This window comes from Euprymna scolopes, chromosome 22 (genome assembly GCF_053919585.1).
Source record: "Euprymna scolopes isolate OS-2025 chromosome 22, ASM5391958v1, whole genome shotgun sequence".
Classification (NCBI taxonomy): Eukaryota; Metazoa; Mollusca; class Cephalopoda; order Sepiida; family Sepiolidae; genus Euprymna; species Euprymna scolopes.
The window spans coordinates 81,957,279-81,977,882 of NC_136503.1; the positions used below are offsets into that span (position 1 = coordinate 81,957,279).

Sequence of the window (20,604 nt, forward strand, 5' to 3'; positions counted from 1 at the left end):
GTACATACATACAAGTATATACATATAATATATATATATATATATATATATATATATATATATATGCATAATGCATATAGATTGTATGTATATATACACGTATTAACGTACATATAAATTACACGCATCTATTTGTTTTTATATTTGTTTTATTTTTTTATATTTCTCAAGTTCATTCAATCAAGAAGATCGACTTTTGCCAAAAAAAAAAAAAAAAAAAATAAAAATAAAAAATAAAAATCAAAGAGGAAGCGATTTAAATTATTTGTTTTAAATTGGAGTGATCTACCTGCTACGGAATCCCCTACTGGACAACATTACCAAACATGTTGATATTATTTATCATGAGGTGAAAATGAGTGATATTGACAGAAAGTAAGTAAAATAAATATTATATATATATATATATATATATATATATATACTGCATTTTCACTTGAAAATATTTGATAACTTCATTCATAAAAAAGAATGTTATTGCCTGTTATTGAATGTTAATGTATTTTAACGACAGACGAAACGACACTTAACGGTTATAAGCAAAATAAATAAGCAGTATTACGAAAGTGCCTGTCTAAATTATATATTAAATTATAAGCTAGAGAACAATGACATAAACGGGGGGAAAATAACAAAGGTAATCATTATTGCTTTAAGGTAACTATGTGAAAACTATACTTGTTCAAAGTATGTCAGCTGTGTGTGCATATATATGTATGTGTGTGTGTGTGCGTGCGTGTATGTATGAATATATATACATATATGTATGCATATATATGTATATAAATATATATGTGTATGTGTGAGATATATATATATATATATATATATATATATATATATATATGTATTTGTGTGTGCGCGCGCACGTGTATGTATTTATATACATACATACATACATATATATATATATATATATATATATACATGTATATATATATATAAATATATATGTGTACTGACAGTACACATATATTTATATATGTACTGTATGTGTGAGAGATAGAGGTGGGTGAGAGAGAGAGAGAGAGAGAGAGAGAGAGAGAGAGTATATCGTGGCTTCCTTAAGTTTTGACAGACTATGGATCCCCACTTTAAGGATGCCTGCTTGTAGATTTTTCTTTTCTTTTTATTTGTGGCAAGAGTTGCGCAATCTCCAACAATACGTCTCCTGAGTCGACATTGTTAATTACCAGTGGCCAGTGGAGGTTCAGGACGACTGAAATAAGCGGAGAGCACATAGCGCCTAGAATTCCCAAATGGTCACCTATCTGGCACTAGCCAGGTCCAATGTGGCTTAACTTATCAAGAAACGGTGTGTCAACGTGATTATGCCGTATTATATATGTATATATACATACGTATGCACGCATATATATATATATGCACGCATATATATATATATATATATATATATATATATATATATATATATATATATATAGTTGTCCATGTTAATAGTGTATTCGTAGGATAAAGTCGAAAGAATATCCACCGGCTTTATCATATAGTGCTCAATCGCAAATAGGGCTATTTATATTAATATTTATACACTGGCATGATAATGTTACGTTGCGTATCTAACATAACTAAGATCTCATCAGCCAAAAAGAAGTTTGCAAGAAAAAGACCGACATTTTTGCCTGATGAAATCTTAGTTGTTAATAATAACTATAGATCGAAACATTGTCATGCCAGTATAGCAAATATCTGAAGGAAGGAATAAATATTAATAGAAATAGCTCTATTTGGTGTCGAGCACGTTTATATGAACCCGATTGGATTTTATTTTAAAAGTATACTGTTAATCTGGATTATATATATATATATATATATATATATATATATATATATATATATATATATGTGTGTGTGTGTGTGTGTGTATGTATGTGTGTGTGTATGCATATATGTATATATATTCATATATGTGTGTATTTATATATATATATATATATATATATATATATATATATATATATATATATTCTGATGAGAAGCATTTAGCTTGGAAATACCATGGTCTAAAGAGGTTCCCCCCCTTTTCATTTTCCTTTCACTTATTGTAATCATTCTCAATCTTTGTGATATGATAATGTAATAGAGTTCTGGATGTAACTAATTTTTATCTCCCTATCTTTCCTTATAGATTGCTCCTCTTATTCGGGTAGAGCTTCAGCTATCCAGGCAGGTTGGCTTTCTGAAGAAAAAAAATGTATTTTTTCAAGTTAACTTTAGCTCTCAAAATGTAAAGAGAAATGTTTTATATTAGATCCTGTTCTGATAAGGTGCTCATGCTCAATATTGTAGTCAGAGCATTAATATAACAAATATTGGAATGTTAGTTTACAAAATGTATTAAATCATTAAGTGTTCAAGTAAGGAATATATTTTTATATATGAAAAAAATTCCTTGATAAATAAATTTTCAAATTCAAACGCTTTTCATCAGAAGTTCTTTTTTTTTTTTCTTATTAGATTTTCACCCCAAACAGGCCACATTGCCACTTTGGTGTAGGGGGCTACTATCAGGGATAACATCTACTGGGGTACTATGTGGGGTTTTCGGCAGCGAGATTTCTGTTCACGTTACACTTGAACTTCTGCACGTCAGTACAGTTGGGGAAGCAGGGACCTGGAATGGAATTCCAAAGTCTAGCGGTTCTGGGGAAGAAACTACTGGAGTAGAAATATCTTTTACATCTAGGGATCTCTACTGTGTGGGGTGAGATTTAGCTGCCTGTCGGGTTTGTCTATGGTATTTACGTCGTGGGGGCATAAGTGCCTGCAGTTCTCCAGAACATTCTTCATTAAAATACTTGTAGAACAGGCAGAGGGATGCAACATTTCGTCGATGGGACAGAGACTGAAGCTTAGATGCCAGTTCAGGGCCTATCAGATTGGCGACTCTCTTTTGAACCTTGTCTAGGAGCGAGAGACTAGAAGCAGATGCACCAGCCCAAATATGACAGCATGCCAATACTCCATACATGGGCGAATGGTGGCCTTATAGGATACTTTCGGGTGTTAGTAATTTTCTAACACAGTAGAGAGAGCCTACCTTCTTTGCAGCGGCCCTCGCAATGCTTTCAATGTAATTGTTCCAACTCATGTTTCCTGTGAACGTTAGGCCAAGGAGTTTGAAAGATGTACTCTCAGATAAAGAGTCGTTGGCCATTGCTATTGGTGGATTATTGTATTTGGACTTGATTCGTGCAATTTAGGGGTGGGGGTCGGGGCTTAAATTTACCCTTCCATTTTTAATATTTGCATTGATAGAATTTGTTTCGATCCCATTTTAAATCTCCTTGCAAAATTCTTTCTTTTGGCGTATGGTAAAAAGTATTGCTTCCAATTTTTAAAATTTACAAATGAATGTTAGCCCCTAATTTGTTATTTCATTATTTTTCTCTCTCTGGTGAGAAGAGCTTATTTCTTAAAATTGTTTGCTTTATTGCTGAGACACTTGAGTTAATAAATTTTTCAATTTTATTTTTATCCTTTCGATATTGCTTGTGTGCGTATTAGTTTAAACATTAATACAGTAATAGTGTACCTCCGGTTCCTATACAAGAATATATACTACTGCCTAAATTTAATCATCTATTTAATAAGGAAATTGGATCATTAGGAATAAAGGATATAGATGCTCTTTATACCTAGGTATTTTGAAGCTTAATGCTTCTCATCAGAAGAGGGGAGGGGGTGATAGAAGAAATGTATCTAATCTCTAACTTATATATATATCTATCTATCTATATATCTATAAAAGTGAACGTGTCTGTCTGTCTGTCTGTGTGTCTGTCTGTGTGTGTGTCTGTCTGTGTACATTTCCCTACGCAATAACTCTGTCATTTTTTAGTCTATAGACTCGAAATTTGAAATACCGGGTACTGAGATTTGGGAAAATCGATGTGACGGGTATCAGCCAGAAATTTGGCTGTTAAGGGGTCAAATTTCAACGATTTGACCTTTAAGAACTCTACCAAACTCCTCCGACAATTTTGGGTCTAGACACTTGAAATTTTAGATATAGGTTCCTTGAACCTGGATCTAACTTAATAAAGTGATTTGAGCCCGAAACTATAAATTTTAAGGGGTCATAATAGAGGTCAAAGTTTTAAAAAATTAACCATTTTTTTGTTTTTTTGCTTTTTTTGCACAGCATACACCTCCAAACACCCGAGCAACACCGGGCACCCCTGCTAGTATATATATATATATATATATATATATATATATATATATACTTTCAATTTGTCTTTACATAAGCAGTAATGTGTTGCTACACTGTCATGAGCCTGTTTCGGTCTTCTAGTATTTAGTAACTAGAGACCTCTTCAGGCAACAAACGCTTATATTCAAAAGCGGAACGTCTCAAGTTACTAAATACTAGAAGACCGAAATATGCTCATGACTATGTAGCAACACATTACTGCTTATGTAAAGACAAATTGAATGTGTAACTTGCTCTACCTCGGTATTGAGCACTCTTGTATTAACCTCGTTATATTTCACTGGTTACCTTACCTTGTGTGTGTGTGTGTGTGTGTGTGTGTACACTAATATATGTATGTGTGTGTACACATTAGAAAATCCCTATATCACACACACACACACACACACACACACACACTGTTTGTAGGGAAGAATTCCAGCAAAGTGCTCGATTATGTATAAAGAAAAAATTTCCAATATAAGCGCTTAATATTTATTCATTTAAAAATTGTACAGAAGTTCAGAAAAACAATGGTACCGTCGGTTTCAAGCCTAATATAACGGGAACCAGTTAATGGTAAGTAATGGCTTACGAGAGCCTAATATTATTTAACATTAACTGCCCCCCCCTTGTTTTGGGCTTGAAACCGACAGTACCAGTGTTTTTCTGACTTTCTGTACAGTTTTATAAACAAAAACGTGTATTTATATGTCGTATGAGTATGCAATGCATACTCATACGACATATAAATACACGTATATGTATATTTGCATGTATATTTATATGAAAATATACTTATATATAATATATATTTCATTGACTTCAAGTGTATTTTCGGTTGAGCATGATCGCTCTGTTCTTATACTTATTCCTTGTTCCTATATTTAATTATATATATATTTACAAGATCGGTTTTTAATGTGGCCAAAATCCAGCTTCCCAAAAAGGGATACTCTGAATAGGAACAAAAATAAAAAAAATTGCCTCAATCTAAAAGGATATCTGCTCAGTGCTCCACTGATCGAGGTCAGCAAAGGTGAAGTGTAGTATTAGAACAGATACTGCACTTAGCTCCTAGCCAAAAGGCCAAGCTATTTAACTCCATATTAAATTATAATCTGCCTGTCATAAAGGTCGTCTATCGACGAAAAACTGACATTAACTAAGTATTTAATGATTGTAATTCGGTTCTTATTTAAAATTCAACCGAATGTTAAAATATGCAGAAAAATCTTCCTTATGTACCGAAGCCACGGAGTGAAGATGTCATACGCCAAAAATCACGTAAATTGATAGTTTTCTTTACTAAGAAAATCAAATATTATGAGTAAGCAAAAAAGAACTGTCTTGCGTCGCCATCTTGAAAAGAAAAAGATCAGATAAGTCCACAATAATTCAAACTTGCGAGACTAGTCTTGTAATGCTAACGATTTCACATTAATCGCTTTAAACCATGTAAAATGATTTTCGTTATGGATAAAAACTACTTGATTAATTTACGTAATTTTTGGAGTATCACATTTCCGTGACGGGTACGTACATCTGAAAGATTTTTTTGTATTTTTTTTATTTTTTTAATTAGGTTGAATTCTAAACCTTTGCATTTTTTAAAAATTTATTTAATGTATACTTTCTAGAAAAAAAATCAACCTAATCTTCAGTTTTTTGGGATTTTTTTTTAATAATATCGGATCAGGTCTCGGTATTTCCTCTTTTCTAGGTATTTAAATCAAAGTATCATTTAGTTGAATCGTTTGCAATGGTTTGTTTTTAACATTTTATATTGTCGTAATACTTCTGAAAGCGTAAAATGATATTTTCGAGGATGTTGGTGGTGTGGAGGGGGGTATTTTGTAATTCATAAAATCCGTGAAAGAGCGTGATGTGACCAAATAGCACCACCCACATAAAGTCGCCCCCCCCCCTCGTTTTTTGTTTTGTTTTGTTTTAATGCTTCATATATCGAATGACACACCTTCGTTTTTAGTCGAATGTGTTAATTAGACATTCAGGGAGACATTGTTCGACTTTTAAATGTCGTTTCTTGTTGCTTAATTATTGTAAAAACCTTGTGTAAAATTGACCAACATAACACAAATAAAAAAAAAACTGTGTGCCACAAAAACAAGTGCGCGACTCTTAAGGTTTACGTTTTTTTTTATATATTAATTTAATTATATTTTTTAGAAAAGGCTTTTAAAAAAACACTCGAAATAATAGCTTACTAACAAAAATGACCATTTCGTCTCATAATGTTTGTGAAGCGGATTTTTTGTAGCGTTCTATCTTCCCTCTCCTTTATATCATCTGTTGTGTATAAATAGGATATCCATGATCCCCCTGTCTCTCTCTCTCTCTCTCTCTCTCTCTCTCTCTCTCTCTCTCTCTCTCTCTCTCTCTTTCAGATGGTTCAACGCAAAATGCGAGTGTATAACAAAACTCTGTGTATTGCGATTTATTTTAAGAAATGAGAGAAAATTTACACGTAGATCATCCACTTCTTATCTTATTAGACATTAATTTTTTCCTGTATAATAAATACATCATGCTCTCTCTCTCTCTCTCTCTCTCTCTCTCTCTCTCTCTCTCTCTCTCTACTTCAACTCCATTTTCATTAATAAAACTGATGACCCTCCCTCCCCCACCCACCCAACATACACGGACACACTCACTTACACATACACGCGCATGCGCACACACACACACAAACACACACACACACACACACACACACAAAAGAAAGAAAACATTTTTTATTTGTCATTTTTTTTTCTAAAATATAATTTGAGAATCGCTTTCTTTTTTAAAATAAGATTTAGAAAGGAAAAGTATAAATAAGACCTAGATTAAAAAAAAAAAATTTTTTTGCGTTCCTATGATACAGTCTTTTTTCAGCTTTTAGTAATAGTAGTAATAGTAGTCTATCAAATGTGTGTGGGGTGGGGTGTATGTGTGTGTGTTACGATGTTTGTTGCTCATCGCACATTCACAAAAATGTGGATATCATTCTTTTAGAGAGGATGACCGATATAGACTTTCAGTGTGGAGTACTTTTCTGGGCCAACCATTTTCTCATTCCCCCCCTCTCTCTATCTCTTCTCTTCTCTCTCTCTCTCTTCTCTTCTCTCTATCTCTCTGTCTTTACTCCTATTCATTTTTTCCCTCTCTGTGTTTCCTTACATGTCCCTTTCTTTCATTTCCTTCCGCCTCTCCATCAATCGCAGGACGCAGCACCATGGGTGAGAAGATGGTATTGCGTATGTGGGGGGGGGGGGGGGGGGTAAACGGAGACCTCAACTGAAGACACTTTCGTCGGGTATGTTTTTAGTATAGACAGCAAAATGAAAAAGTGGTAAAAAAAAATTATATAACAAATAAATGTTACCAAAGGCAAGATAGATTACTCTTCTTTTAGTGTTTTAACTTAATTTAAAACGTTTATTTAAACAAGTAGTGTTACGTGAGAACAAGAAAAAAACGGCCGACACGAGAGGGTCAGGGTCACATCTTTGGAGTCTGGATAATCGCTCAAAATCGAAAATCGAACAAAATACTGGTAGAACTTCCACTTAATAAATTTTATCTATAGTAAAAACAAATTTTGGGTTTGTATTACTGTACACATAGATTCGAAAAAGTTGTCAAAAAACAAATATATAACAAATAAATGTTATCAAAGGCAAGATAAGTTACTTTTCTGCCAAACTGGATATATTTTTCGTGTTTTTATTCAATGTAACATATTTATTCAGCTCGAAAAACGTACAGTATTTACCGATGTATTCGAAAATTCAAGATGGCGTCTCACATCCTCTTTAACACCGTAAGTTTGGGAAAAGGTGTTACAATTAAAAAACTATACAAAATACTATTAAAAACCCGCCGAATATATGTCAACCTATGTCACGGTAACATATATTGAGCGAGTTTTTAACAGTATTTTATCCGTTTTTTTATTTATAACACCTTTTCCCAAACTTACCGTGTTAAAGAGAGAATCAGACGCCATCTTGAATGTTCCAATACATCGGTAAACACTGTATGGTTTTCGAGCTGAATAAACATTGTTACATTGAATAAAAACACGAAAAATATATCCAGTTTGGTAGAAAAGTAACTTATCTTGCCTTTGATAACATTTATTTGTTATATATTTGTTTTTTGACAACTTTTTCGAATCTATGTGTACAGTAATACAAACCCAAAATTTTTACGCCCTTTTATCTCAATTTTCGATAATATTATCGAGAAAGCAAAACACAACAAAATGTCCCTGCTATGGAGTTGAGAGAAACGAGGAAATTTCACAGAATCTCATTACTCTATAATGCTGAAAACTTTTAGTAAAAGTCTTTTTTATCTTCTTTGGTTAAGTAGAAAGAGATTACAAAATATGGCTACATATTAAAGCAGTTTAAACTTATTTCTAATACTTTCAGTTTATTTATCTCAATAAAAAAAAATTAAATTAATTAGAAGACAATTTGACAAAAACTAAGAGAGAAAATATTACTTATGACAACAGCATATTATTTTACTTGTTTTGATTCTCAGATATATATACCCATCCATCGATATCTTATGTTTTTATGTAGAGTGATGGATGGTTCTCGGTTGATTTCTAACTGCGTCGGATATATACTCGAGAGTCAAAACAATGAAAAGAATATGCTGTTGTCATAGCCTTACTTATAACTTATACAAGTACCAAAAATGTCAAATGTTATACGTAGAAAGACGTTTTACATGTTTGGTAAGTGTGCATTTTTGTTTTGAGGACAACTTTTTCTCCATTTTTGGAGATTTCCACTCGGAACAAGGGGTGATAATTCAAGTTAGTTTTCCAATAGTGATTCTTTAAAACTATTCATAAATTTTAATTCTTATTTTTATAGATCACGAAAGTTTCATTTTGTAAAAGAAAACGTTCTTCTAAATCGTACGATTTCACATAATGCAACTTATTTATTTCAGAAGTTTCTTTTCTTAGAGAGACTATTGATTAAAAAGTTCGTTGGAAAAAAAGTCATTCATTTTGATGTAATGACCACTTTAATTCATTTCTCAGAAAAAATACAAAATTGAATATTGTAATTTATTTCGAAATTCAAATTATTTTATAATACATTTTCTTTTTTCTATTTTAATTCAATAAATTAATGTTTTTATTTTGTGTTATTGTGTTAGTATAGTTCTTTTGTTTTCTTCCATCAAAAAGTTATTCGAAACTTCTTGAATTGTCTCCCCCTGTAACGAGTGAAAGTTTTCAAAAATGAAAACTATTTCATTCTACTAGGTACGTGCAAAATGAATAGCCGATGCTAAAAATGTATAGACATTTTGACCCCCTTTACTTAAAAATTCACCAAAAAAATTAGGAAATTAACCAATTTTAATGAAATTTTCAGTATTTATCAAATAATGATCACGGAATATAATGAACCCGTTATTTTTATTTGAATCTTAGTGCAAACGTATTATTTTGTTTAAGCAAAATCACTTTTACTTTAAGTTATGGTTTTCAAGTAAAAAAAAATGGATGAATTTACTTCTGCTTTTTTTATGAAAATAAAGCATCGTAAATTGTAACAGTAAATTTTTTTTTTCAGGAACATTACGAAAAAAGCCCCTAATGACGAATTCGATATAACTTTAAATTATAAAATATATATAAAATTAAGTACTTCACATGGAACGTGGACCCTGGGTAAACGGTGTTCTTTCACTACTTTCTTCGTATATATCTCGTACGTTTTTATCTTTGTTTTTGTTTTAATCGCGCGTGTATTTATTTTATTTGTTTTATTTTATTTGTTTTATTTTTTATTTTATTTCTTTGGGCAAATTTGATTCATACTTTTATTTCGTGCTTGTTTTTATTTTATTTTTATTTCATTTTATTTTAATTTTGTTATCATTTTCTGCACTAAATTTTTTTTTTTTTGTTAAATTATATTTTCATACATATTCAAATAATGATTTTCCCCCTCCCCACTTTTTTTTTTTGCCTCAAATAGTACCTTCAAAAGTTTCCGTGATTAAATAAACCAAAGAAAACCTTTTGCGTATGCGCTTTCAGGTAGCAATCATTAAATAAAAACACCGTTTACGCAGGGTCAACGTTCCCCGTGAAGAACCAAAAATTAATTTCTCGAACTACCAATATCATCATTGAATTAAGCATTGTTTATTTAATATTTTCACACACACACACACACACACACACACACACACACACACACACACACACACACACACACACACACACACACACACACACACACACAAATAAAATTGCAAAAAAATCTTTCTTCTTTTTTTTTTAGATTACATTTTTACCATCATTTTTATATTAAAGATGCTAATATTTTCCTTGTCTGAATGAATGTGTAATCTTCAGCGTAACATAATTTTTATATAATCTTGGAAAATTAAAAAATAGTAAAAATTATAAAAACGTTCACGATAGAAATGTACGGAGAAAAAAAGCACTTTCTACATACCAACAACCAAGTGTCATTTTCAGATATCCTTTTGACTTCCTGGCATTTTGGGATTCTGTAGAAGCCATGCTTAGAGGTCTTCATTTGTTTTGCTAAAGTGAAACCAGAATCTCTCGCTGTTGGGGCCTAATAAAGCTATTTTTGTACAAAGAAGGTGTTTTTTACTACTACTACTACTACTACTACTACTACTACTACTACTGATATTTATTTAGACCCAGAAAACTAATATTTATTTTTCCATGTATTTTTACAATGAATTTATTTAACTTCAAAATTTAGCTGAACTTGTCAATTTCCGAATGTCGCTGTAAAAGCGTTTGTCATTATAACTTTTTTTTCACGTGTACAAATATAGTTTTCCGTTTTGAAATGAACTTTCAAATACAATGAAAAAGTAATCGGAAACCTACAAAAAAATTATGATAAACCGGCTTTCATAAGCTATGTCCCCCTATCAGTTTTCCGACACTGTATGTGTATAATATACACGTAGCTTAAAATGAACAAAAATGACTTTTACTCAAAATTACATAATGGGTTTGAAAATTCATGTTGTTTTTCTAGCACAAATGAACTGAAATACTTGATTGTTTGCTTTTAAACTTGAAGGGTTTGTATTACTGTACACATAGATTCGAAAAAGTTGTCAAAAAACAAATATATAACAAATAAATGTTATTAAAGGCAAGATAAGTTACTTTTCTACCTAACTGGATAATTTTTCGTGTTTTTATTTAATGTAACATGTTTATTCAGCTCGAAAAACATACTGGCGCCCGACTCTCTCGTTAACACAGTAAGTTTGGGAAAAGGTGCTATAAATATAAAACTAGACAAAATACTGTTAGAAACTCGCTCAATATATGTTACCGTGATATAGGTTGACATATATTCGGTGGGTTTTTAATAGTATTTTGTCTAATTTATTATTTATAACACATTTTCCCAAACTTACCATGTTAAAAAGAGAGTCGGGCGCCATCTTGAATTTTCCAATACATCTGTAAACACTGTATGTTTTTTGGGCTGAATAAATATGTTACATTGACTAAAAACACGAAAAATATATCCAGTTTGGTAGAAAAGTAACTTATCTTGCCTTTGATAACATTTATTTGTTATATATTTGTTTTTGTTTTTTTGACAACTTTTTCGAATCTATGTGTACACCCAACTTGAATAATTCCAAACAAAATTTTTTCCGCCGTGTAAGTTATACTGAAGGTGGTTTTGAAGCTTCTAAATTGTCGATTGACAAGTCATTTTGATTTGAATTAAAAATTAAAGCTGAAATAAAAGTTTTAAGTATTTGATCTCGGTTTCAATTGTATTATAGGGACTGTTAGAATATCTCTCATCGCTCGTTCAAATGGTTGATTAAAATCAATTCTTGATGTGATAAATTTCTAATTTACTTTTTAATGCATATAAAAAACGAACATTTCTTTCTTTTCTTAAATTACGACCATTATTCTTTAAGCTAATTTTTTTTAGCATTTTTGTAAAAAGGGGTGAAAAAAAGTAAACACCAAAGCAAAATAAGTCACTCTTACTTCTACTTACCTGGATATATTTTGTTTAAATTTATTTTAAAGCTTTTATTTATTTCGAAATAAAAGTGATGTCAAGTTTGTTTAATTCGAATAAAAAAAAAAAAAAAAAAAGACAGTTCCATTAGTATACACCTATTTGGACATTCGATAAACGCTCAAAATCTAAAAGTAAACAAAATACTGTTAAAACCCCATCCAATAAATGTCATCAATCGTATTTTATTTTTCTATTTCTACTAGTACTTTGTCTAATTTTCGAATTTGAGCGATTATCGAGGGTCCAAATCTTAATGAAACCACCATTTTCATTTTTCATTTTAATTTAACAGACTTGACACTATTTTGTTTCAAAGTAAACAAATGCTTAAAAATAATTATCAAAATAGGCAGAAGAGTAACTTAAATTGCCTTTGGTAACATTCATTAGTTGTATATTTATTTTGCACGTCACCCTCGATTATTTTTTTTTCTTTTAAATTAATTAAATCCTCTGAAAACTTATATGCTGACCAAACATTGTGTGTGTGTGTGTGTGTGTGTGTGTGTGTGTGTGTGTGTGTGTGTGTGTGTGTGTGTGTGATTAATTAAAAAAAAAAAGCTTTGTTCTAAAATGTGGCATGTGGCATGTGGCATTGGCGCATTTCGATTATTTTGGACAATTTTCATATTTTCACTTTTGAGGGGCTCCTTGCAGAACAGGGGGAGATAATCGATAAGACCCTGTTCGAAAATGTCAGCTTTTAGTAAACTTTTAGTAAAAACAAGATAAATACCAAAAAGTAATACAATAACACAACATAAAACATCTTAACATTTATTGAATTAAAATAAATGTACTCATGCAGATTTTGACCCGGATAAAATTCTGCAAGAGTACAAAAATACAATTTTTAAATGAATGAAAGTTTTCATTATATGAAAATGTATGACTTTAAAAATTTGGGTTTGTGTACACATAGATTCCAAAAAGTTGTCAAAAAACAAATATATAACAAATAAATGTTATCAAAGGCAAGATAAGTTACTTTTCTTCCTAACTGGATAATTTTCTCGTGATTTTATTTACTGTAACATTAACAATAACATGTTTATTCAGCTCGTAAAACATGCAGTGTTTACCGATGTATTGGAAAATTCAAAATGGCGCACGAATCTCTATTTGCACGGTAAGTTTGGGGAAAAAAGTTAAAAATAAAAAATATGCAAAATACTTTTAAAACCCCACCGCATATATGTCAGCCTATGTCACGGTAACATATATTGAGCGTGTTTCTAACAGTATTTTGTCTGTTTTTTTTTATTTATAACTCCTTTCCCAAACCTAACGTGTCAAAGAGAGAGTCGGCGCCATTGTGAATTTTCCAATACATCGGTAAACGCTGTATGTTTTTCGAGCTGAATAAACATGTTACAGTAAATAAAAACGCTAAAAAAAGTATCCAGTTAGGTAGAAAAATAACTTATCTTGCCTTGAATAACATTTACTTGTTATATATTTCTTTTTTTTTGACAACTTTTTCGAATCTATGTGTATAGTAATACAAACCCAAAAAATTATAAATAGTTTTGACCATTTGAACAGTTTTAGAATGCGTATGCTTTTGTTTTTGTTTTTTTGTTTTTGTTTACTTTTAGGAAACGATTTTTTTTACAAAATTTAAACTTTCGTAATAAATAAAAATACTTTCAGAGTTTTATTAATTTTATTTCGATTCAGTAAATGTTCAGATAATAAATTTTGTGTTATTATATTTCTTTAGTGTATTTAGTTTCTTTTCATCTAAAAGTTACGAGACATTTTCCGATAGGGGCTTCTTGAGTTGTCTTCTCCTGTTCTGAAAAGAATTCTTCAAAAATAAAATTAAAAAATATTCAAAATAACAAAATGCACGACAATCGACGGGTAGATTTAAAAAAAAAAACAAAAAAAAAACGTATGCCGTTTTAAGCAAAAATAATATTATGTACTTAATTACCATGCTAAAAAAATAATACTATATAAAAAAAAAAATACGAAAATTAGGAGAAAGTTATTTATAGTTAAAAGTAATTTTTATGGAAAATTGGGTAAAATCGCATTTTTTTAGACGTTATACAAGTAGACAGACAGTTAAAAGTAGAAAGTCCACACGCAGGGGGCATAACTCCGAAACGAATATCTTAGTTCATCTGCAATATTTGTTAGCGATAGACATTTTTTTACTAAAAACACAATAGCAGTTGTTCTACCTGATTAATTTTCGTAATTTTTGGATATATTACTATTTTCGACATCACAATTAAGTACATATAGTGTTTTTGCTCCAAGCGACATACTTTTTTTTTTTTCGATTTGTCGACTTTAACTTAACAAGCACATTATTGAATTCGAATCCGTGGAAAATATCATACCATTCAAAAATACACGCGAAAATAACATTCACTAAATGTTTATTTTAAATTAAATCAAAACAAAATAAAAGTTGTGCCATATTAGTTCAGCATTACAGACAAAATGAAATTGAAAAGAAAAACAGAAATCATTTACGGAGTATTTTTACTCTAGATAAAACGAAAAGTGCCCCCCCCCCAATATATATATATATATATATATATATATATATATATATATATATATATATATATATATATATATATATATATATATGATTGCAACGTCTTGTCAGGCGAATGCCACTTCCTCGGATACGAGCCCAAAAATGACTTCCATCGCCACAGGACCATTTTAATAGACAAATGCGTGAGGGAGTATCTATGCACAGATGATGTTACAGAGTCTTAGCTTTGTACGACAGCTAAGTCTCTCTCTCGGTTCAAAATGTTGAGATCCAGCAACAAGCAAGAGCAAGATAGCTAGCAACAAGTTAAACTGCAGACCAGCTTAATACGGGTACTGGTCTCCCGCTTTATGGTTTTTTAAATTAGAGATTTGCTTCTCCTAGAAAGGTTGCCTTCACCACGGCTTACGGGAGCCCTCTCTACCCCAACGCACACATACACACAAACACACACGGTGCTAGTTGGCCGTTGACCCCCAAAAAGGGCTCATTCATATATATATATATATATATATATATATATAAATAAATATTATCAAGTGCAAGATACGTTACTCTTCTAGCTTGCCAGATAAGTTTTTAGTGTTTTGCATTATTTTTAAACGTTTATTCAGTTCGAAAAAACACTAAGGGCCGAGTGTTACGTGAGATCAAGAAAATATGAGTCTCGATAATCACCCAGAAACAGAAAATTAAATAAAATACTGGTAGAAACCCACCTAATAAATGTTTCTGTGGCATTTATTAGGTGGTTTTCTACTGGTATTTAAGATAAGTTAAAACACTAAAAAATTATCCACATAGGTAGAAGGGTAACGTATCTTGCCTTTGATAACATTTATTTTCTTATATATTTGTTTTTGGACATTTTTTTTTTTTTTTGATTATAGTAAAAAAAAAAATGCCCAAATTTTTAGTCTTTGTAAACAGTTCAAAAAGGTTGTATAATTAAATCACTTAATTTAGTTTAACATTTTTTTTAATAAAAAGTTTTTTTCTGAGAGTTTTTTTGGGGGGTGGGGGCAGAAACTGGTCTAAGAACAAAGTTAAAAGTTGAGCTGGCATTTTTTTTTTTTTTTCAAGAATGTTATTTTCATGATCTAATAATTTAATGCTTAATCGATAGGATTCTGAAGATTTATTTTGGCCAAAGCTAAAAACTTGCCAACTAAAATAATTTTCATATAATAATAATTCCAAAAAATTTTTTTTCAGTTTACGGAATCTTTTTATCATAAGAATTTGCCCACCGTACTAACGTCTCTCTCTCTCTCTCTCTCTCTCTCTCTCTCTCTCTCTCTCTCTCTCTCTCTCTCTCTCTCTCTCTCTCTCTCTCTCTTACACACACACACACACACACACACACACTTTCAAAGCTTTTTACTTACCAACCTAGAAATACAGACGCTTTGAAAGAGTCAGTATATCATCGTCACCACCACCGCCTGAGGATGGTGGTGGTTATCATGAAGAAGAAGAAGAAGAAGAAGAAGAAGAAGAAGAAGAAGAAGAAGAAGAAGAATGATGATGATGATGATGATGATGGTCATCATCATCATCATCATCATCACTTACGCCATTATAACTGCCTGACTATCATTATTTATCATCACTACTACACATCAGTATCACCTCTACCAACAACAACAACAGCAACAACAATAGCAACCAACAATGTCCTCAATACTCACACGCACACGCTATAGTTTACTAAAATAGAATTTCTACATTCTTATCGGTATTGTTATTAAAAATTATTCATTATATTTGAAGAGAGAGAGAGAGAGAGAGAGAGAGAGAGAGAGAGAGACGAGACGAGACGAGACGAGACGAGGGGTAATACCGTAAAACAAACCTAATGATCTGGTGTGTAGTCGCAGAATCAACTCTTGATGGTAACTGTCATTTTCACATCTATGCGATCATCTTCATATATAAAAGATTGCAGTGTACATGAAACTGACAGTTACTATGGACAGGTGATCCACACTGCAAAATTGCATATCAAAAAATACACGCATTCATTTTTTCTTTGCAGTGCGTATGTCATAAGTACATAAACACAGCGCAATGCTATCTACATCTGTTGCGTATACAACACAACTGGCGCACATCTGTTGAGTAGTTCAACAATTTATGCCATTCATCAGCAGCTTTTTTTATCAGCAAAAAATATTAGTATCGTTAAAATTTATGAATCGTACTTAGAAGATATATATATATATATATATATATATATATATATATATATATATATATATATATATATATATATATATATATATATATGTATATATAAATATATATATATATATGTATTGTGTGTGTGTATATATATGTATATTTGGGGTGGAGAGGGCTCCTGTAAGCCGTGGTGAAGGCAACCTTTCTAGGAGAAGCAAATCTCTGATTGAAAAAAGCAGAAAGCGGGAGACCAGTACCCGCATTAAGCTGGTTTGCAGTTTAACCTGTTGCTGGCTATCTTGCTCTTGCTTGTTGCTGGATCTCAACATTTGGAACCGAGAGAGAGACTTAGCTGTCGTACAAAGCTAAGACTCTGTAACATCATCTGTGTATAGATACTCCCTCAAGCATTTATATATAAAAATGGTCCTGTGGCGATGGAAGTCATTTTTGGGCTCATGGACTTTAAGTGTCTGAGGGAGTGGCACTCGTCTGAGAAGACGTTGCAATCATCATATATATATGTATTGTGTGTATATATATATATATGTATATATACATGTATATATGTGTGTATATGTATACGTGTATGTGTGTGTATGTAGTATACAGTAATACCTTGAGATACGAATTTAATTCTTTCTATGATCGTCGACGTATTTCGAAAAATCGTATCTAAAATAATTATTCCCATATTCGAAATAATCCGATGAAAGAACGAATGTTTATTTATTCATTTATTTTTTTTTCAATTATTTATTTATTTATAATTTATTTATTTGTTCATTCATTTATTCATTCATTCATTTATTTATCTATTTATTTGTTTTTTTTTTTTTTGTTTTTTTTTTCATCCCAAACAAGACACCTTAACACTTGGATGGAAGAGACCAATATTTAAGATCTAATTCCTAATTTACAGGAACACTGTGTAGGAAGTAAAGTAGCAAGATTCTATTAATATCACACTTGAACTTCTGTATGGCAGTACAGTCAGGGAAGCAGGGAACCGGGAGAGAGTTCCAAACTCTAGCAGTTTAAAGAAAGAAACTATCAGAGTATAAGGCTTTCTGGCATCTAGAGATCTCTATGGTGTAGGGGTGGGATTTTGCTGCTTGTCAGGTTAGTTGGGTTATTTACGTCGAGGAGGTACGAGTGCTTCCAGTTTTTCAGAGCGCATTCCATTAAAATACTTGTAAAACCGGCACAGAGAGGCATCATTTCAGCGATGGTACAGGGGTTGCAGTTTGGTTGATAGTGTGGGACTTGTTAGGTTGGAGGCTCTTTTTTGAACCCTATCTAAGAGCGAGAAACTAGTGGAAGATGCATCAGCCCAGATATGGCAACAATATTTCATGCGTGGGGGAATAGTGCCTTTGTAAAAATGTAGGATACTCTCAGGTGTAAGTAATTTTCTAGCACGGTAGAGAGATCTCACCTTCTTCACAGCAGCTATAGCAATGTCCTCAATGTATTTGTCCCAACTGATGTTGCCTGTAAATGTTAAACCGAGGAGTTTGAAGAAGAGCTTTCAAGTGGTGTCGTATTAGACCATAGCAATCAGTGGTTGAGAGGGTTTCTTGGAGTTGTTAAACGCAAAAAGCTCAGACTTGGTAGCATTAAATGTTACCATCCATTTACGTCCCCATTCCACTACAGACTGGAGGTCTTTCTCTAAGGTTTCAGCTATTGTCTTAAAAATGTATTCATTCGTTTTCCCTTTGTATCTGTTATAGCGCGTGATGTCATCAGCTATTACACCCATCTCGTAGACGATTTCATCAGAGAGGTCATTTATAAATATCAGGTTCATTAAACTTACTGTAGGTTGATTTTTTTTTATTTATTGTATTTCCATTTTTCTGCGTTGTAATTACTATACGATAAATGCTTTCTATTAATGTCAAGAATAGGAGTTCATGTAGAAACGTTGTTTTAATTTGAATAAAATACGCATCAAGTGCGCTTGAAAGCCAAATCACAACGTAATATTAGGAAAATAAACAAATATTTTCACAATTTATCGCAAATATATTTCAGAGGTATACTCCATCTTCAGTGTGTTGTTTTGTTTCTTTTTTTCTTTTTCTTCTTCCTTGCCATGTTGTAAAGTTTGAGAAAGAAGTCTGTTTGTAAGGAGCCGCGCGTTGTATCTGGCGGTTGTATTTTGAAATATTTGAACTGTGCGTTTGCTTTCTATTAATGTTTTTTTATATCATTTTAAAATTTGATCTGCACTCTACATATTTCTGCAATATCCAAAGAGCGTGTTGGTTCCTGCATAAGTATCGAAATAATTGTGTGCATTAAACAAATGGTTTATTGCCATATTACTTTGTGAAATTCACCAGATGCAAATTGCAATGTATGCCAGTGGCATTCACCCTAGACAGGTTGAACTGATTTTCTCCAAATGTGGAAGTGTCAAGGAAATATTTAATCTAAAACGGTCTCCATTGCCATGTATATTCCAGTCAAGGAAGATGACGATGTTAAGTTTTTATTATTCTTGCAGAGACGTGTCAACGTTCTCCTACATATAGCACTTGGTATTTCCAGATGGTCACTCATCTGGTACAGACCAGGCCCAACGTTGCTTAACTTTGGTGATATAATGAGAACGGGTATGTGAACGTTATTATGCCGTACCATATTGGAACATATCAAGTATTATTTTCACAATTAAAATCCTAGTGCTTGTTTAGATAGATTGGGCAAATCAACTTTTGTCGTTTTAAGGAAGAGCAACAGTATTTATTTACTTAATTGTCATGTCGAAAATAACAATATATCCAAAATTGACGAAAATTCATCCGATAGAAAATTATTTATAGTTTAAAATAATTTTTACAGAAAATTTGGGGAAATTGCATTTTCCCTATATGTGAACACCTTGAAGATTGTGAATACAGTGGGGATATTTATCTTCCTTTTCGCCACTTGAATGGCTGATGAACTGTTTTAAACCATAGCAACAGACTTTTTTTTTACTAAAACACTATAGCAGTTGTTCTACTTGAATTTTCGTAATTTTTGGATATACTACTATTTTCGACATAGTAATTAAGTAAGTACTGTCATTTTTGCTTAAAACTACATATTTAAAAAAAAATCGATCTATCGACTCTTAATAGGCATCAAAATCCTTTGGAAATAAACTTACAAATTCGTTTGAATGAAGTGATGTTTGGCTAATTCTTTGAATATAGGGTTGCATTGCAACGGATCATGTTGCATAATGATATCAGTTTTTGAATGGAAATGTTTGAACGACAACTTAAAGGTTAGAAATGACCTCAGGTCAAGTTTGTAAAATTGTGAAACCATGTACAACTGCGACCCCAACGCTGTGTGTGTGTGTGTCAGGATCTTCATTTTCATCTCGCCTTCTCGGACTGTACATGCTGAGGGAAGCACTGGTTGTTCACAAGTATTAGAAAGAAACAAACTCAAAGAAAATCAACACATTCTGTAAATATCAGTTGTTGTTGTTGTTGGTGGTGGTGGTGGTGGTGGTGGTGGTGGTGGTGTGTGTGTGTGTGTGTGTGTGTCACTATCTTGGAAAATGACCCTTCAAATGTTAC

At 31.8% G+C, this 20,604-nt stretch overlaps 1 protein-coding gene across 2 annotated transcripts in view; it reads left to right on the top strand.

Annotated features, from left to right (window-relative positions):
- Nucleotides 1-206: 206 nt before the first annotated feature.
- The window catches only part of LOC145243507 (sprouty-related, EVH1 domain-containing protein 2-like), a 275,916-nt gene continuing 255,518 nt past the window's right edge, over nt 207-20,604 (top strand). For both annotated transcript variants that reach the window (XM_080106470.1, XM_080106472.1), the window contains exon 1: nt 207-375. In XM_080106470.1, coding sequence (XP_079962596.1) covers nt 356-375 — 20 coding nt within the window. In that variant the 5' untranslated portion in view covers nt 207-355. The remainder of the gene's footprint in view (nt 376-20,604) is intronic.